At 38.9% G+C, this 15,064-nt stretch overlaps 1 protein-coding gene across 1 annotated transcript; it reads right to left on the bottom strand.

Annotated features, from left to right (window-relative positions):
* Nucleotides 1-3,855: 3,855 nt before the first annotated feature.
* Nucleotides 3,856-14,731, bottom strand: csdc2a (cold shock domain containing C2, RNA binding a). The gene is made up of 4 exons (XM_072373909.1): nucleotides 14,350-14,731; nucleotides 8,447-8,814; nucleotides 8,208-8,330; nucleotides 3,856-7,420 (listed from the first exon to the last, which is right to left on the bottom strand). The coding sequence occupies exons 2-4, from the start codon at nucleotides 8,632-8,634 to the stop codon at nucleotides 7,258-7,260; spliced, it is 474 nt and encodes a 157-aa protein (XP_072230010.1). The 5' UTR covers nucleotides 8,635-8,814; nucleotides 14,350-14,731; the 3' UTR covers nucleotides 3,856-7,257.
* Between the last annotated feature and the right edge of the window lie 333 nt (nucleotides 14,732-15,064).

Here is a 15,064-nt window from a genome sequence, read left to right as displayed (position 1 = left end):
TGAGATTTAGACTATTAGTGTGTAATTTTACGCCATTAGAAGGGGGTTAGGATTAGGGTAAAAGTACAGGGAAGGTTGTCATTCTCTCACCGTACATAACATGAAATGACTGTGATAGTGAGGTGTATTTAGAGTAGTCACAGGAAGCAACTTTGTTTCTGTCCAACATACATGCCTCCTACAACTTTACAATTTAAATGGTTTGTATGAGTGTAATTGTCATATGTAAATACAAAAAAATTAAGATATTTTTGGTTTATTCTTCTGTCATTCTCACTGCTTATTAGCATAACAGTAGAAACTGTAATGAGTAACTCTGTTAGAACTGAACTGAACTATCAAACATGCTAACTTGACCTTCTACAGCTAGCAGGGTTATGTCAGTGTTTTAGAAGTTCTCCTTTAGTGCTCCTAAGGTAACCTTCAGGTAACCACTTCAAACATTTTTGTCATTTTGAATAAAACTTAGGAGTTAGTATTGGTGAATACTTTAGATAAAAAATATACAGGTCAACTTGATTTAATTTGAAAAGTTTGCTTGATGTTTTCTCCCTGTGTCATTTATTTGGGTTAAGCCAGGATGTCCTTTATCAATTGGCCTACATAACACACAGCAATACAAGCGATATTAGTCTCATTAGCTCCTACCTGGAGCTCCTACCATCTTTTCAGATAATCTTTACAACTCTTCTTTCAATTTGCATATAATCGCATTTCATTGCTTCCTTTGTTCAGGTAAATTCTTTTTATACACACAACCTTGATGGCGCTTTCTGGAGACGACAAGTGGCAATTTTTCTTTTGCAGTGCATGATTAACTAATACAGATGTCTGTTTTAATCAAATCGCTTTACATTATCTATCATATTCCATACTCCATATTTCAGGTCACTCACATTTTCATTACCCTCATTTATATTGTGTCAAATGTATCACAGTCAACACGCATCCCACAAGCTTAATTTCAACAACAGAGAAGCTTTTCCATTGACTGTACTATTACAAATTTATTTACAAGTGTACAACTTGCAAATATCCATTCTCCTGCCCAAATGTGATCACTTTTGGCTCCAAAAGGACCCAGATCATGTGTGCCATTTAATCAAGGAAATCGAAATCAAGGATTAAAAACTGCAGTTGACAAACTTGTGGGTGATGTCACAGCAGCTACATCCACTTCAAATGTGTAGTTTATGGTTTTCTTGAGAAAACCACAGACTTGTCTTTAAGTTTATTTGTGCCTGAACATTGAATCGATGCAGAGCTTACCTTTTATTTTCTGCAGCCTGACCTGCAGCTGCCAAAAAACGTAGCTTCACATCAAGGAGACATGAGCCATTTGCCCTCTTTGCCCTCTTTGCCGAACTGGAAAATAGTATATCAACAGTAAATTGTATATCTAATTCTGTCTTCTACGTCTAAAGAATTAATGAAAAAAAGAAGAATTCTTGACAATGAGTTGAGTTAAACCAGACTAAAATGTGACACCTACGAGAACAGATAGCTGGGCTGTAAAAAGAGATCCGTAAAGGACAGAAGGCATTCTTGTGCATTTTTTTTTTCCACACATCAGATACAGGGTGGCAGATAGCAAACAGACCCACAGCTTATAAATTTCTCAGTGACACCTGAAAAGGGAGACAGAAGAACAAAGGTTCATCGGACTGTTAAACTCATCACAGATAATGTTGCTGTGCTGTTAAACTGCATGTACATCTATGACTCAGCTCTAAAGGTTTTCGTACAGCTTATCAGTACAACGTCTGAACTGGACATACACACGCTGCAATAAATCCAGTAATAAGTGAGAAATAAGTGATTATTAATGTAATTGTGTCAGCAGAGAGTGCCCTCACTCTGTTGTACAATCTCTTCACTTTGATTACGCCACTTAAAGGTTTAGTTCACAGTCAGTTAACTCAGTGGTGTGAGCAGCTGCAGGCAAGCACACACTATAAAAAACTGTAAATATGTGACTGCATTTTCTACGCTTCCTCTTCACCGCACAAATGTTATGTTGCTCATGCGTCACTGTAACACTGAGGGGACCAACTTGAACTTGGCAATAGATGCTATATCACAGGCTCAAATTTGTGAGAGACAAAACGATATAAAGCTCACTCTATTCCAAGTCATTGGGATGGAGAGTAATCCATCAGCAACAACTGAAACCAGTGATAAGATTTCATGAGAGAAATGTCTGTTTTGTTGTTTTTTCTTTCTTTTTAATCAGTTCATTGGAGGCAGACATGTGAGCCTGCACCTTGTGGTCATCAGTGACATTGCACTTTCCGTGATGACTTTGTCTGTTTTTTTTTTTTGTTTTTTTTTTACAATCCATTGACTCTCTGGTAGGTTGGGTGGTTGTCCTGTTTATAAGCGTTGCCGTTGGTCTTTCTCTCTTTTTATTTTTGTCTGAATTCATTTTTAACACAACTTCTGACATGAACTTGAAGGATTGAAATGACAAGTCATAGAATTATCCATAATGACAAACCAAACAAAGTCAAATCAAGAAAAATGGGAATGTTTACCAAGACTGATAATGCTCATAAAGATGGCTCATAAAATCAGTTTTTTTTTAATTGGGTGGGGGGGGGAGGGGTCTAATTGAGGGAACTGACTTGTTTAAACTAGACTGTACCTGGCAGAGAAATATGTTTGGTTTACTGATTTTTACCTCATTATCTGAGCTGCATGTTTGTTAGCCATTATACATGAGTTGAGCTCCCACACAGTACAGTCTGAATTTGATTTGGCTTCATATTTCACACACAAAAAAAGAATAATAATAAATAAGTAACCTCCGTACATTCTGGTAACACAAAATAAATCAATTACAGAGTCTCTTCCTGATGTCTGTTTGTCTTTTACTGTGCTGTAAAGGAGATTTTAGGCTTCCTGAACAGGGTTCTAAAAGAAAAAAATAGATGGGACAGCTAATTTGTCCAAGCTTCTCCTGATGCTATTTCAAATCCCAAGGCATTACTGACATCTGCTGGTCAGGGTCCTTCATTAGCCTCACTGAAAAAAAAACAAGACACTCACAACAAGCAGGGAAAATCTGGATTTATGGTATGGTGATTAAAAAAACATAATTCTAAGCCTGTTACACTCTGTTTATGCTATATGAAGTGGGCTGATTCTAACATCTGGAACCAGACAATTTTGTTAAGATTTCAGACATTCTTTGTACATTTCTTTTTTCCATGGCTCCAATCTGATCGACATTTTTTACAGCGGTGATCATATTGATAAGGTTTGTGTAGAATAAGCTCATTCCGTATATATTTAAGAAACATTTTTGTCTGTTAGTTTGCTTGTTTTGTGAACATTTATGTGACATATTTAATCACAGAAGGTGCCCCTCAATATCAATCAAACGCTATTTGAAAACTATTTTTATATATATATATATATTAGTTTGTTGTCAGCTAACTTAACAATCACATATTTTGAGTTACATTTTAAAATAAAGTGATATTATTGTGAAATCCATGCTGAAAGCCTCAATTTAGGAAATCTGGACATGCATTAAAACCTACATCAATATTATCGTTACTGATAATATTTTCTTCTTCACTTTATGATGCCAGAATATGGAAACATTTCATACAAAATGTTAAAAAAAAAAAGCATTTATGAGACTCTACAATGATTATCATGTTACACAGTAAATTATCTTATTTTCGGGATGCTTTACTTTACTTTGAACACCTAACCCATTGCTGCTATGCTATGAATACAGCCTCATGTATCTTTCTGTTTTACGCTGACAGAAACCAAGAGAAAATTTGATTTAAAAAGACAGTCTTCGTCATGAACAACAACAACAAAAAAAAACTTCCACACAGGTTTGCGAATACAACTTTGAGTTTTATTCAAACTTTTTCTTTACGACAAAGACGAGTGTCACAGTGATTTGACAGAAATAAAAGTGCTCGCGAACACAATCAAACTTATTTCTCTCACAGTAAAGAAAATCAAAGGATACAGTGTGCTACTATGATATTAAGTCACACTCGTGGCAAGAAATCAAAAATGCATAGGAGACGTAAAGATAGCTCTCCACCGAAGGCTCTGGCTGTGTTACTGCATGATGAAACAGAATCAACATATTCTACACAAAAGTTACGACAAACAGTTCAGAACATGCCAAATTCCAAAACAACAAAACTGTTATTTTGAACATCATTTACTTATTAAAAACTAGACAAAAATGATTTAGAAATTAGAAACTTGAGTTTGAATTTTTTCTCTTTTTATTTCTTTTTAGTTTTTGCATGTTTATGATGACAAGACAGTAGCAAAGGGATTTTAACAGGGTAGTATCATCAGAGTGAGGTGTACAGTGTTTTCTAACAGGCTTTGCACAAATACTTAGAAATGCAGCGTTTAATTACCAAACACCTGATGTTTTTATAGTTACAAATGAAAATAAATAAGTCAATAAATAAATACTTTTTCAAAAACTTACATCTGGAAGCTTTTGCTGTATAGTTTAATCTTTTTCTTCAATTCTTCGCAGCCTTCATTTGACCTAAAGAACTTTCCAAAACCCCAAAGTGTTAAGTCTTCCACCTGAAATTCAGCAGATCCACCTGCACCAACAGACTTGCCTCTTTAATTTGTTGCGGGGAGTTTTTCAGTTTGTCTTAACTGATTGAAATTTACAAAAAAAATACTGTCAATTGTGTATTTTGAAGGAGGGAATCATTTCTCACAAAGACAGAAACAGCATATCCTTCTTAGTTCCATAAAGCATTTGAATAAATAGTTCAACATTTTATCAAATATGCTTTCCTGCTTACATGGTGAGAGATAAATCAAAAGAACTGCTCATGCCTTTATAATCAATATATGCTAAAGCTAGCAGCTGGTTAACTTCGATTAGCTTACCGTAGCTATTGTTTTTGTGTTAAAGAGCCCATATTACACTAATCAATGGGTTAGGTTTATGGGAGTCTATTAGAATATGTTCAAACACATTGAAAGTTAAAAAAATTTAAAAAAACAGTGAACATTGCTGTAGAACTCTGTCTGAAATGCACTGTTTTAGCATTTAGCTTCTGTGTATTTATGGGTCTGGACTGAATGACCAGATATTTGTTTTGTGCGTGGGACAGCTGATAATTGTATCTCGTTCAGTCATGTCAAACTAGCCACTAGGCAGAATATGGGCAGATATATGACATGCTGATGTTGACAAATTGCTGCCAAGGAGGCATTTCAGACAGGTCAGGAGTGGTATCGTCCGGGAGAGAGAATCACTCCCTTTGGTGTAGACTTTGGGCTTTTTAACTCTGGGGACTTTTTTAAACAAAACTATCTGACATTAAAAATAAAAGAGTGGTAAAAAAAAAAAAAAAAACACCTGTTCTCATAAATACATGCCAAGCTATCACTTTTCTTCTGTCAAATTAATGACAGAGACAAAAGTCTTTATGCTAAGCTATGCTAATAAGCCATAGCTAGTTTTTTTTTTACCACTCAGATATATACAGTGCTATGAACCAACTTATCTAACTTCTCGCAATATGGCAAATCATTTTTTTTCTCAAAAATGTCAAACTATTCCTTCATTTTTTTGTGTTTTTGTAAGGTACTCATGAGTAGTCAAGTGTTGTACCTGCAGTAGACAATGGACATAGCAGTTCAAGCGAACGCTATATTGTGGATTTTTACACCACATCACTTTTGCATCACACAGTTACACGGACTGAGTCTGGGTAACACGGTGTGTTGCGACACAAACCAGGTTAAAACTGACCACAGATCATATTGCAACGTTTCGCAGTTAAGAAAATGTGACAAAGTAAACAACTCTCTGATGCAAAATTTACACGCTGTCGAAATCCATAACACAGCATTCACTCAAACTTCCCTTAAAAGTTTGAGGTCTGAGTTGCTTTTAAAAAAAATCTCTTCTGGTGGCCCTTCTCTTAGTAACTGTTAGTTTAGCTTTGCTGTTAAATTCCTCCATTACTGCAAACTGAGAGCTCTCTGACCTCTGTCTACACCAAGTAAGACACTTGATACTCAAGTACTTCACACAGCCCCATTACAATAAAAGGCATACCCTGTTAAAGTCTGATGACCCCCAGTTTGGAAACTGCTGATTTTAAACTCATCCTCTTTTACATCATTTCAGATCTAGCTGCATCTGTGCACACATTTACAGATTATCACTCCATCCTCTGCCCCTTCTCTGCTTTTCCTCCCCTCTACGTGTTTGTCCTCCCGATCCCAAACCCTCTGGCCTGGTTTCTCAGCGGCAGGCCCACACAACATCCTTGTACTGTTTCTACCACCGAAATTTAAGACCGTCATAGGAGCTGGCTACAGTAATACTGGATTTCTACACTTGCCAAGTAGGCAAAATACTTAAGTGCTACAATATTAAGTAGGAACATGATTCCTAAAATTACAGAGCTTGTCACAGCTCTTGAGGCCGAAACACATATAGAACAAACTTAACATGTGTAAAACTGACTTGCTTCTGCTTCTGGGAGTAGCGTTTACTGACATATCAAAAAAACCTTGAGCCTACAAAGCCTACTGTAAACAATTTAGAGTTTAAAAAGGTTCTTCTCCAGAGTGCATCGCCATCTGTCAGCGTGTAAACACAGACAAAACATGGCTAAATCTACATTTTCAATGACTTTTGGCAGCGACAGCATGCAGTTTGCATCAGTTGAGAGTGTGATTAAACAAGAAAACTCCCTGAAGCTGGTCCTTTGAAACTAAGACTCATTTAAGGACATTGAGAGTCAATATGGTAAGATTGTTTCAAGTTTGCTCTAAATGCATTTGGGCCTTGAGTTCATCTGTTCATCTTTGATACCCCAAGGCAACAAAGATATGACATGACCCATCCTAACGAACACTGACCTCCCAACTAATGCATATCTTCTCTAGGTCAAAGTAAGAATCCTGAAACAAGCACCAAACCCAGAACCCAAACTTTCCAAACCCAACTTTTTACTCCTAAACCTTTTAAAACCAAATGACAAAACCATGACCCTCACAGGAAAACATTCAAACACATACATTCAATGCTTAATTTCAACCCTAACTCTTTTATTTAATAGTTTGCTTTCAACACCAAAGCAAACCAGACCGCCTTTCACCGCACGCAAAGCTCAGAATCCCCCTCTGCCCCAGATCTGGTCCCATTCGTGGTGCCCCAAAAACATAAAACCTAAAATAAAATCCAATTTCCTTTTTGCCTTTGCAGCCGTGCCCCCTGAAGCTAGTCTAGGAGCTGATGATCTGACCTGACCAGGTCTCGTGCTTGGTGCCTGGATTCAGGTGTGTGATCACCACCTCGACAGCCTGGATCTTCTGGTTCTTGGGAGGGATCGGACACACCTTGTATGTGACCTCATCTCCTTCCACAGGCACATATTCCCCGTCAATGCTGTCAAAGAAACAGATGTAGCTTTAAAGATAAGACATGAAAGTATTTCTAAAGTTTTGCTTGCTCATATTACAGAGTAATACATAATAATTACATAATATATTCGTGTGTGTATGGTTTTTCAGTCTCAGAATTATCCTGAGTACATCTCCAAGCATTTTACTTTCACATCAGTCATAAAGCTGTTAAAATAAATGGCCAATGACAATGAGAGTTTTAAAATAAAATCTGGTAAAATAAGAGATGAAGATATGGAAATATGATTACCAAATCTTTAGCAGTTTTCCATCACTGACCCCCACAGCCTGCAAACGATACCATTTACGACGTGCAAATGGTATTCGGCTATGTGTGGCTACGTGTAAAGTTGATCTACTTAAAAGCCATTAGTATTGATAAATGAATAAGTAAGTAAATTGATTGTTCTCAACAGCTAATATTAACCACTATGGAAGAAATAGCTTATTGAAGGAATTTCACATAATTGCGAATGTGCTTCTGACACCGGCGTGGTGACGGTTTTCACCACTCATCAAACCAAGGCTGAGTACAGGCTGAGTGTTCATCTGCTGCAGATAAAACAGGAGTTGCGATGTGCGAGCTGGCGCAAGTGTTGGCAGCTGATGTATTATCCGACTGCTCCTTTTTATCTCTGCACGGTCCTTTGCTCTGAACTTACATCTGATCGCTTGTTACAGTTTCCGTTCTGTATGTAATTGCAGAACTGAGATCACCGAATTTCTGACAGGGTGGACAAAAGGGCGCACTGTTCAGTGCGGCCACTCACTCAGAGATGTGAACAAAGATGTCCTCTCCTCCACGAGAAGGACGTATGAATCCATGACCCTGAGACCTGGAGAAGTTTTTACACACTCCTTTATATACAGGACCTGATCTGGCTCGCACTGTCCTGCAGGGAAAGAGAGACATAGATAGAAGCACGACACATCATTACAACTTTTATTTTAAGATAATACTCTTTATAAAAGGTAAGGTGGAACAGCTCTATCCTCTGTGTCTACTCACGCTGAGTATGTGCGGGTGCGTTTGGTAGGCAGTGGGCTGGGCAGCTCTCCAGGCTGTGGAGGTTTCCTCTCCCGCTCCCAAATGCGGCTGCCTTCCCTCAGAAAGGGAAAGGAGAGCTGAAGAGGAGTGCGTGGGGAGGTCAGAGGCAGCGGGGGATCTGCCGGCAAGGAGGAGTCGGGATCGGACATCTTGGCTAAAAACAAGTTAGGTTTTTTTCTTTTTTTTTTTCCTCTCTTGGGTTTCCTCCACTGGCACAAAAAGAGTAAGAGGGCGGAGGATTACACCTCCTGCATGGCACAAGTGCTTGTAAGGGAGAGGAGAAGTTCAGATTGAAACTCTTCCTTACAGAGAAGCGCAGCAACAGCACCCTGCAATAAAGAGTGGGAAAGGTAGGGAGGGATGCCAGAGAGAAAAAGAAACCTTTAACAAGATTCCCAACTGTGTGCATTGGTTGTCATGGTTGAACACGCTTTTCCTACTAACCTGCCTTGTATTCCTTTTCAGTCAGACATTACTTGCATTTATACCAGAAAGCAACGATAAAAGTTGTGAAGTGTTTATTAGTTTGAAACTTTATCTAAAAGACAGAATCGTGGAGAAATGATTTTTAGTGTCTCTGAAGACCAACTTCATTGTATTTAGAAAATATATACAAGATTAAAATTCCCAGCAACACACGCAAAAAAAATAAAAAATTGAAGCGACAGAAAGACAGCTATTTTTTCCTAAATAAAACATACAAGTAACATTCTGGAAGATTCTACAATCAGCAGGTCAAGTGGCGACAGGTGAGGGTCCCAGAAATGGATTTAAAGGAGGACCCACCAAAGGATTAGTTCTTCCAAGCAAGGATGGATTGGACCTCACCCCTCTGTGCCAAACTCCTTTAGAGAATCAGCAATGAGTTCTAAAAAAAATCATTCTCAACGCAAGATTACAAATAACTTTGGTCTTCCAATTTAGAAAAGGATCAGAAGGTCCAAGAGAAACTTTTCTGCAACAGTGACCAATATATACAAGGGGTTGGGATTACCTTGGAAAACCATTTTCACTCAATACAGTCTTCTACTGAGTCCTGAAACGTAACCTGAAACATCAATGGACAGCAGTGGACATACGCTGCCATCAAGGAGACACCTTTTCCCAGGAGATAAGTGGTTATTCAGGCAGGAAAGTGCGGCAGAGTGGCAAACATACTTCCATCCCAAATGGTAGGTTTCTGGCAACAAATGTGAAATGTGCTTCTGTTCTGTAGATACAATTTAGTTTGCTCTGTGTGGAAAAAAAAAAACGATTTTGTATGTGTGTTCTCTTAAACAAAGATTCAAATGCAGATTTAAATGTCCCAGATTTTTTGGAAATGGGTTTTGTAAATAACAACAAGCTGTTCTAACTGATTTATAAGAAACCACAAAGACACCATCATCAGCCACTAAAATGTAAAAAGGGACTATAAAGCAAAAGTATGGCGTGGGGCTGCTAACCAAAATCATGAACTGTGTTTTCTTGCTCCCTGGGCGTTCTAATGCAGTTTCAGGCCCAGGAATGTGCATAAAATAGGTCAATGTACTTCAAAACAAGTCAGAAGCACATAGTTTTAAAGTGATCAAACTTCTCTAGTGCTGCTTTAATACAGCTGTTTTATTTTTCATTTCACTGCAATATCATCATATGTCTAGGTACCACATAAGTAAGCATTTAAGGTGCAGCAAAACAAGAGTTTAGTGAAGACATGTTGACGAAAGCTTCCATCTCAAACTGTGACTGTTATAAAAATTGTCGATAAACAAAAGGATTCTTTAAGTGCTGCCATTTCAGCTGAAAGAAACCTGAAACTAACCCAAGGAGCATTCAGGGAGCGTATTATTTACCAAAGCCAATGCCTTATTTCCCAGACTCAGTGGTCATTTTAGAGAAAGAGCTCAAGATCTGCACATTTAATGTGTTTACTCTTTTCCCATACTGGGCCGATACTGTACTGGACGTGTCCACCACGTTTCATACAGTTAAGCCTTGATATAAATCTGAAAGAATAAATATGTGAAGTGGCAGCCCCATGCTCCCCGGGCGCTGTGATTGGCCACCCTCCCCTCCAGTGGATGCTATCTGTTTCCATGAGTGTGTGACCCTGTGCATGCGCATGTTCAACAGGTGCCAACCTGATTGGGTCAAATGCGTAGGAGTATAATTAACATCATTAATGCTGAACGTCATCGTGACAGATTCGGAAAATGGTACTGAAAAGGTCCGTCTAGAGTGGATCTCTCCTCAGATCACCCAAACAGAGTTATGTGTAACAGCTGGAAGCTGCTGTGAGAAAATTGAAAGAACAAAGGAAATAAAAAAGCTTTGAAAAGGTCAAAGTGTGATGTAAATAACAATGCCCTCCTGGCGCAGCTCATCCGACATGATCAAATAACGATTGTTGCGTTCACAATGGTTTATTAAAACCATAAGTTGCTGTCTGAACCATTTCATTCAGCCATTCCAGAGCTCAGTCACCCACTTGACACAAACTCAATTATCATCTCGTAACAACGAGTTTTGATGTATGTATCATTTAGCCGGATCACCATTCCAGCAATATCGACAAACACAAAAGGCTATGAGGCTTTGTTATGCCGAGGTTCAGCACCCACATTAAAACCTGGTTTAAAATGAAAACACAGCTGCGGGGTGGCGTGCTATTGGGTTAATGAGCAGCCACCTCCTGGTGAATCTTGCATGCATGCAGGCTGAATGTCTGACAAAGACTAATGAGACAAGTGTGTGTCAGCATGAATCCCACAGGCTCCATCCAATATCATACTCTGTGTCGCTTACTGTCGGTCTAAATATAGTCTTCTGGGGCTGGATAGATGTTACCTCTGAAGTGGACCACAGGGCCCAGGCAGGCGCCTTTCTGAGCCAGAGGATTACTTTCAGTGTGTATGAGTATGCATACGAGCCACTTATCGTAAAAGCAGAATGAAGTTTAAGTGCACAAACATATATAAGATGAGTAACTAAATATGGAAGCTCCACGCTTCAAGCTGAGAGGCCTGTGTGTGTGTACCATTGTGTTCTAATTATCTAACTATAGACTGTCTGTCCACAACTTACATAAAGAAGTCAGCAATATTCTTGGAAATGGGCATATATCAATAAGTAATCGTACATTACAAGAGTAATAGCCTATTACAGTATCTTTGAAAGAAAAGCTCGAGGGTTAACAATATGTTAGAGACTTGATATTTAGAAATTAATTTTTACTCATCGACAGACTTTTTTCTGGCAGTTCCTGAGGAAAATGGAGAATCCAAACATTGTCAGAATTTTTTTTTGTTATCAAAACTTAATAAAATCACATACAAGTGAAATAATAGCTATTGCTATGACACGAACTCTAGCTCCTTTAGGTTTTATGAGTCATGCTCGCTGCTATTTAACAATTTATTTAGCAGTTCTTTGAGCTAAATGTTTAAAAGAAATGTTTCACTCTAGTTCCTGTCTCTTTATGGCTCAGTCTTCTCTGATTGGTCAAAAATGGTAGAGCTAATCAAGAGCCTGTAGTACAAACAATCTGTAGCGGGCCCTCAGTCAGTCTGAACAGGCTTCAGTGACACAAATGCTCACTGCTGAGGCTGTGAGTTCAAGCCTCACCTGGAGCAATGTCTGATTTTGAGGTGGCTGTTACTCAGGACATAGTGTGTTCATCCTGCAGCTGGAAGATTACTGGATCAATCCCCAAGACACAGAACCCCATATTGGGAGCAATGTGTTCCTCCCTTGTGAGCTGCTTTGTTACAAAACACCTCATCCCGTTCTCATTCTGATTCAGTGAAATAGTCTCAGGCATGAGCACCTGTGTTTGCACATTCTTCAGTTCTTTTATTTATGATATGATAAGCTTCCATGGTTGTTTGTCTCGTTTGTCTCTATGTGGCCCAGTGATGGACTGGCGACCTGTCCAGGGTGTACCCCGCCTTTCGCCCGATGACTGTTGGGATAGGCTCCAGCCCACCTGCTACCCGATTAACGGACTGTCGGTATAGAAAATGGATGGATGGATGGATGATAAGCTTCTAAAATTCTCATCTGAGATCGATCTGTGCCTAGTTCAACCTCCACTTTATATTCATTTCTATGTATGTATGTAGTAAACGCATTTGACCTGAGCAGTCGTGCTCAAACTACATAGCCAGACTGAACCAATAAATAACAGGTCATATGTAGAGGAAAATATACATTGAAACATGTCAGATATTCAGACAAGAAGCTAAACAGAGTTGAACTTTTTTTGCATGTTAAATAGCCTACTTCAATGATAAAATCAGTCCAATATTTACAATAGACAAAAGCAATGATAAAGTTTACAGAGTTTATGATCTGCAAAATGTAGGCATTGAGTGTCTCATCAGGGTTTTATTAACATTTTGGAATAGAAAGAACCTTTAAAATTGGACAAACGAAGTCAAAACTCTCCAATTCAGCAAAAATAAGTTTCTAATAAAAATAGAAATTATTCGGGTTCCACCAGTATTTGTTTCTACATTAATTTTAGGACTTGTGCTTTAGAAAATGTTACTGTAAAAAGGTAAATTAGAAATGCTCGTCAGTTCTGACAAACTGCCAAGTCACCCCCATAAAACGATCACTGAATGATCCACTTTTTCTGCCTCATATGGACTACAGCTACAGTAGCTGACATTGGAATAGGCCAAGGATCAAGTTGGACAAACATCTGATTGGCAATGTGCAACAACTGGCAGTGTTCCGTTCATACCTGCTCATCTTGTGTGTGCCAAACTAACAACCAAGTACTATGGGCATATTTTGGACTGAACAATACAGGAGTGTTAATCAGGTTTAAATGCTCTCACAAATGTTCAAATATGGAAAGTGTTTGTGGGTAATTTGAGGATACAGTCCCTGCGTAAGTACAAATTGAAAAAGGTATCAATTTGAAAATGAAACCTTGATGATTCTAAATAGTCATTTCAGTTTGTTGGCTTCAATGTGATGTGTCAGGCCTTGACGGAGAACACTTTGCAAATGGCTGACAAGTGAGGCTTTTAACCTCTGGGCATCCTGTATGTAGGCTGGTGCTGATGCAGGGACAGTGAACAGGAACATCCGTCATCAGGGTGCCACCGGGAACAGAACTGATGGATAAACATGAAGCTTGAATAATTCAAAGCCTTGACAGGCTGAGCTCCTCTTTCATTAGTCCACTTATAAAGACAGAGAGTGGGGCAGCAAATTACTATAATGAGTGTGCAGTTGAATGCCTCAGATGAGTTGTAGAAACATTCAGTCAGGAGGGTGTCAGCCCTGGACGGGACGAAGGAAAAGAGCTGGTGGAGCTTTGAGTAGACAGACAAAAGGCCAAAAGCACCTCTCTGTGAAACCAGGACACTGTAGCCACCTATCAGCATGAGAGACACGTCAAGTCCCCTACACACTGAGCCGTCTTTAAATGAGTCATTTAAGGTGAAAAAAAGAAGAAACACGTGTTTTATGGTGGGATTTGTCTGAATGTGGGGTTTGAGAAGCCTAAATAATTCATGGTAGACTCGGGGCCCTTCAGGCGGGTTGTTTCCAGAATATTCTCACACTGTGGCGGCGTGAGACAACAAGGCGAGAGGATGCTCTGCTGATGCCAAAAAAAAAAAAAAAAAAACAGCCCAAAATCTCGTCTCGGCGTTAAAAGATTTACATGATGAAGCACGACTACTGCGGTGGTAAAGCTGAGCAATAACTCAAACACTTTCACATTTAATCATCTGACAATGAACCGACACCGAGTCGCCGGTGAAGAGAATAATAATAATAGTAAAAAAAAAAAAAAAAGGGGGGCTCGGATGCGTAAAAGCCAGGCTGCCAAATCACTCCCAAACCCGATAAATCAAAGGGTTTCTTACCGTTAAAGCAGCGATCAGCTGTTGGCCTGGAGATGGTTCCGACTTTTGAGGCAATATAAGGCAATCGTGTGATTAGATCCGGCGAAAGCTGCGGGGACATGTGCTGAATAAGTCAGAGGATCTTGGTATGGAAGCGGCGCACACAGGCGGGATGAAAAAGCAGCAAATGAAAAGGAGGCAGCAGAGATGGGGCAGGGAGGGGGTGCTCAAAACAACAGCAGGCTTCACTATAGTACAGTCAATTCTTTGTTCTCTGCATGGATGGAAACATTTTAGTTTATCAGCGCGGGGAGCTTTAATTGCATGTTGAATGAACAGGAGATTCTTTTCGTCTGCTTCATCCGTACCATGTATGTGTGTTCAGCCTAATTATAAAGAAGTAAAAACGCGTCTTTAAATGTGATGTGATCGTGGGCATTTCTTATCATGCTACTTTTTAACATTTAAACTTAAGCTTTGGCTGCTGTGACGGACCTTAACTATTATTTTTTTCTCCAGATTTTCATTCATCCTATGACTTCCTTCCGGGACGTTTCTTATGACACACCAGCTGCACTTCTGAATTAAAAAAAAAACATATTTACCAGCAGACATTCATGTCTGCGATAGGCATTTCCATTTAAAACACAAACCTTCCTCTAATAACCTGAATGTGAACTTTCCACAAAGTCGGATTTTATTTCAGTTTAAGCATTAAACCTCCAGAAGTTTGCTT

The sequence above is a fragment of the Leuresthes tenuis genome, unplaced genomic scaffold (assembly GCF_036924035.1).
Source record: "Leuresthes tenuis unplaced genomic scaffold, fLeuTen1.0.hap1 SCAF_20, whole genome shotgun sequence".
Taxonomy (NCBI): Eukaryota; Metazoa; Chordata; class Actinopteri; order Atheriniformes; family Atherinopsidae; genus Leuresthes; species Leuresthes tenuis.
The sequence above is the reverse complement of the archived record's forward strand: the minus strand, read 5'-3'. Positions and strand labels throughout refer to the sequence as shown.

Bases quoted from the DNA above. Each gene is read 5' to 3' on its own strand.
- csdc2a (XM_072373909.1), bottom strand. From the start codon at position 8,634: ATGTCCGATCCCGACTCCTCCTTGCCGGCAGATCCCCCGCTGCCTCTG. The intron at 8,331-8,446 runs GTGAGTAGACAC...CTTTCCCTGCAG, and splicing joins CGCACCCGCACATACTCAGC to GACAGTGCGAGCCAGATCAG. The intron at 7,421-8,207 runs GTGAGTGGCCGC...TTTCTTTGACAG, and splicing joins ATCTTTGTTCACATCTCTGA to CATTGACGGGGAATATGTGC.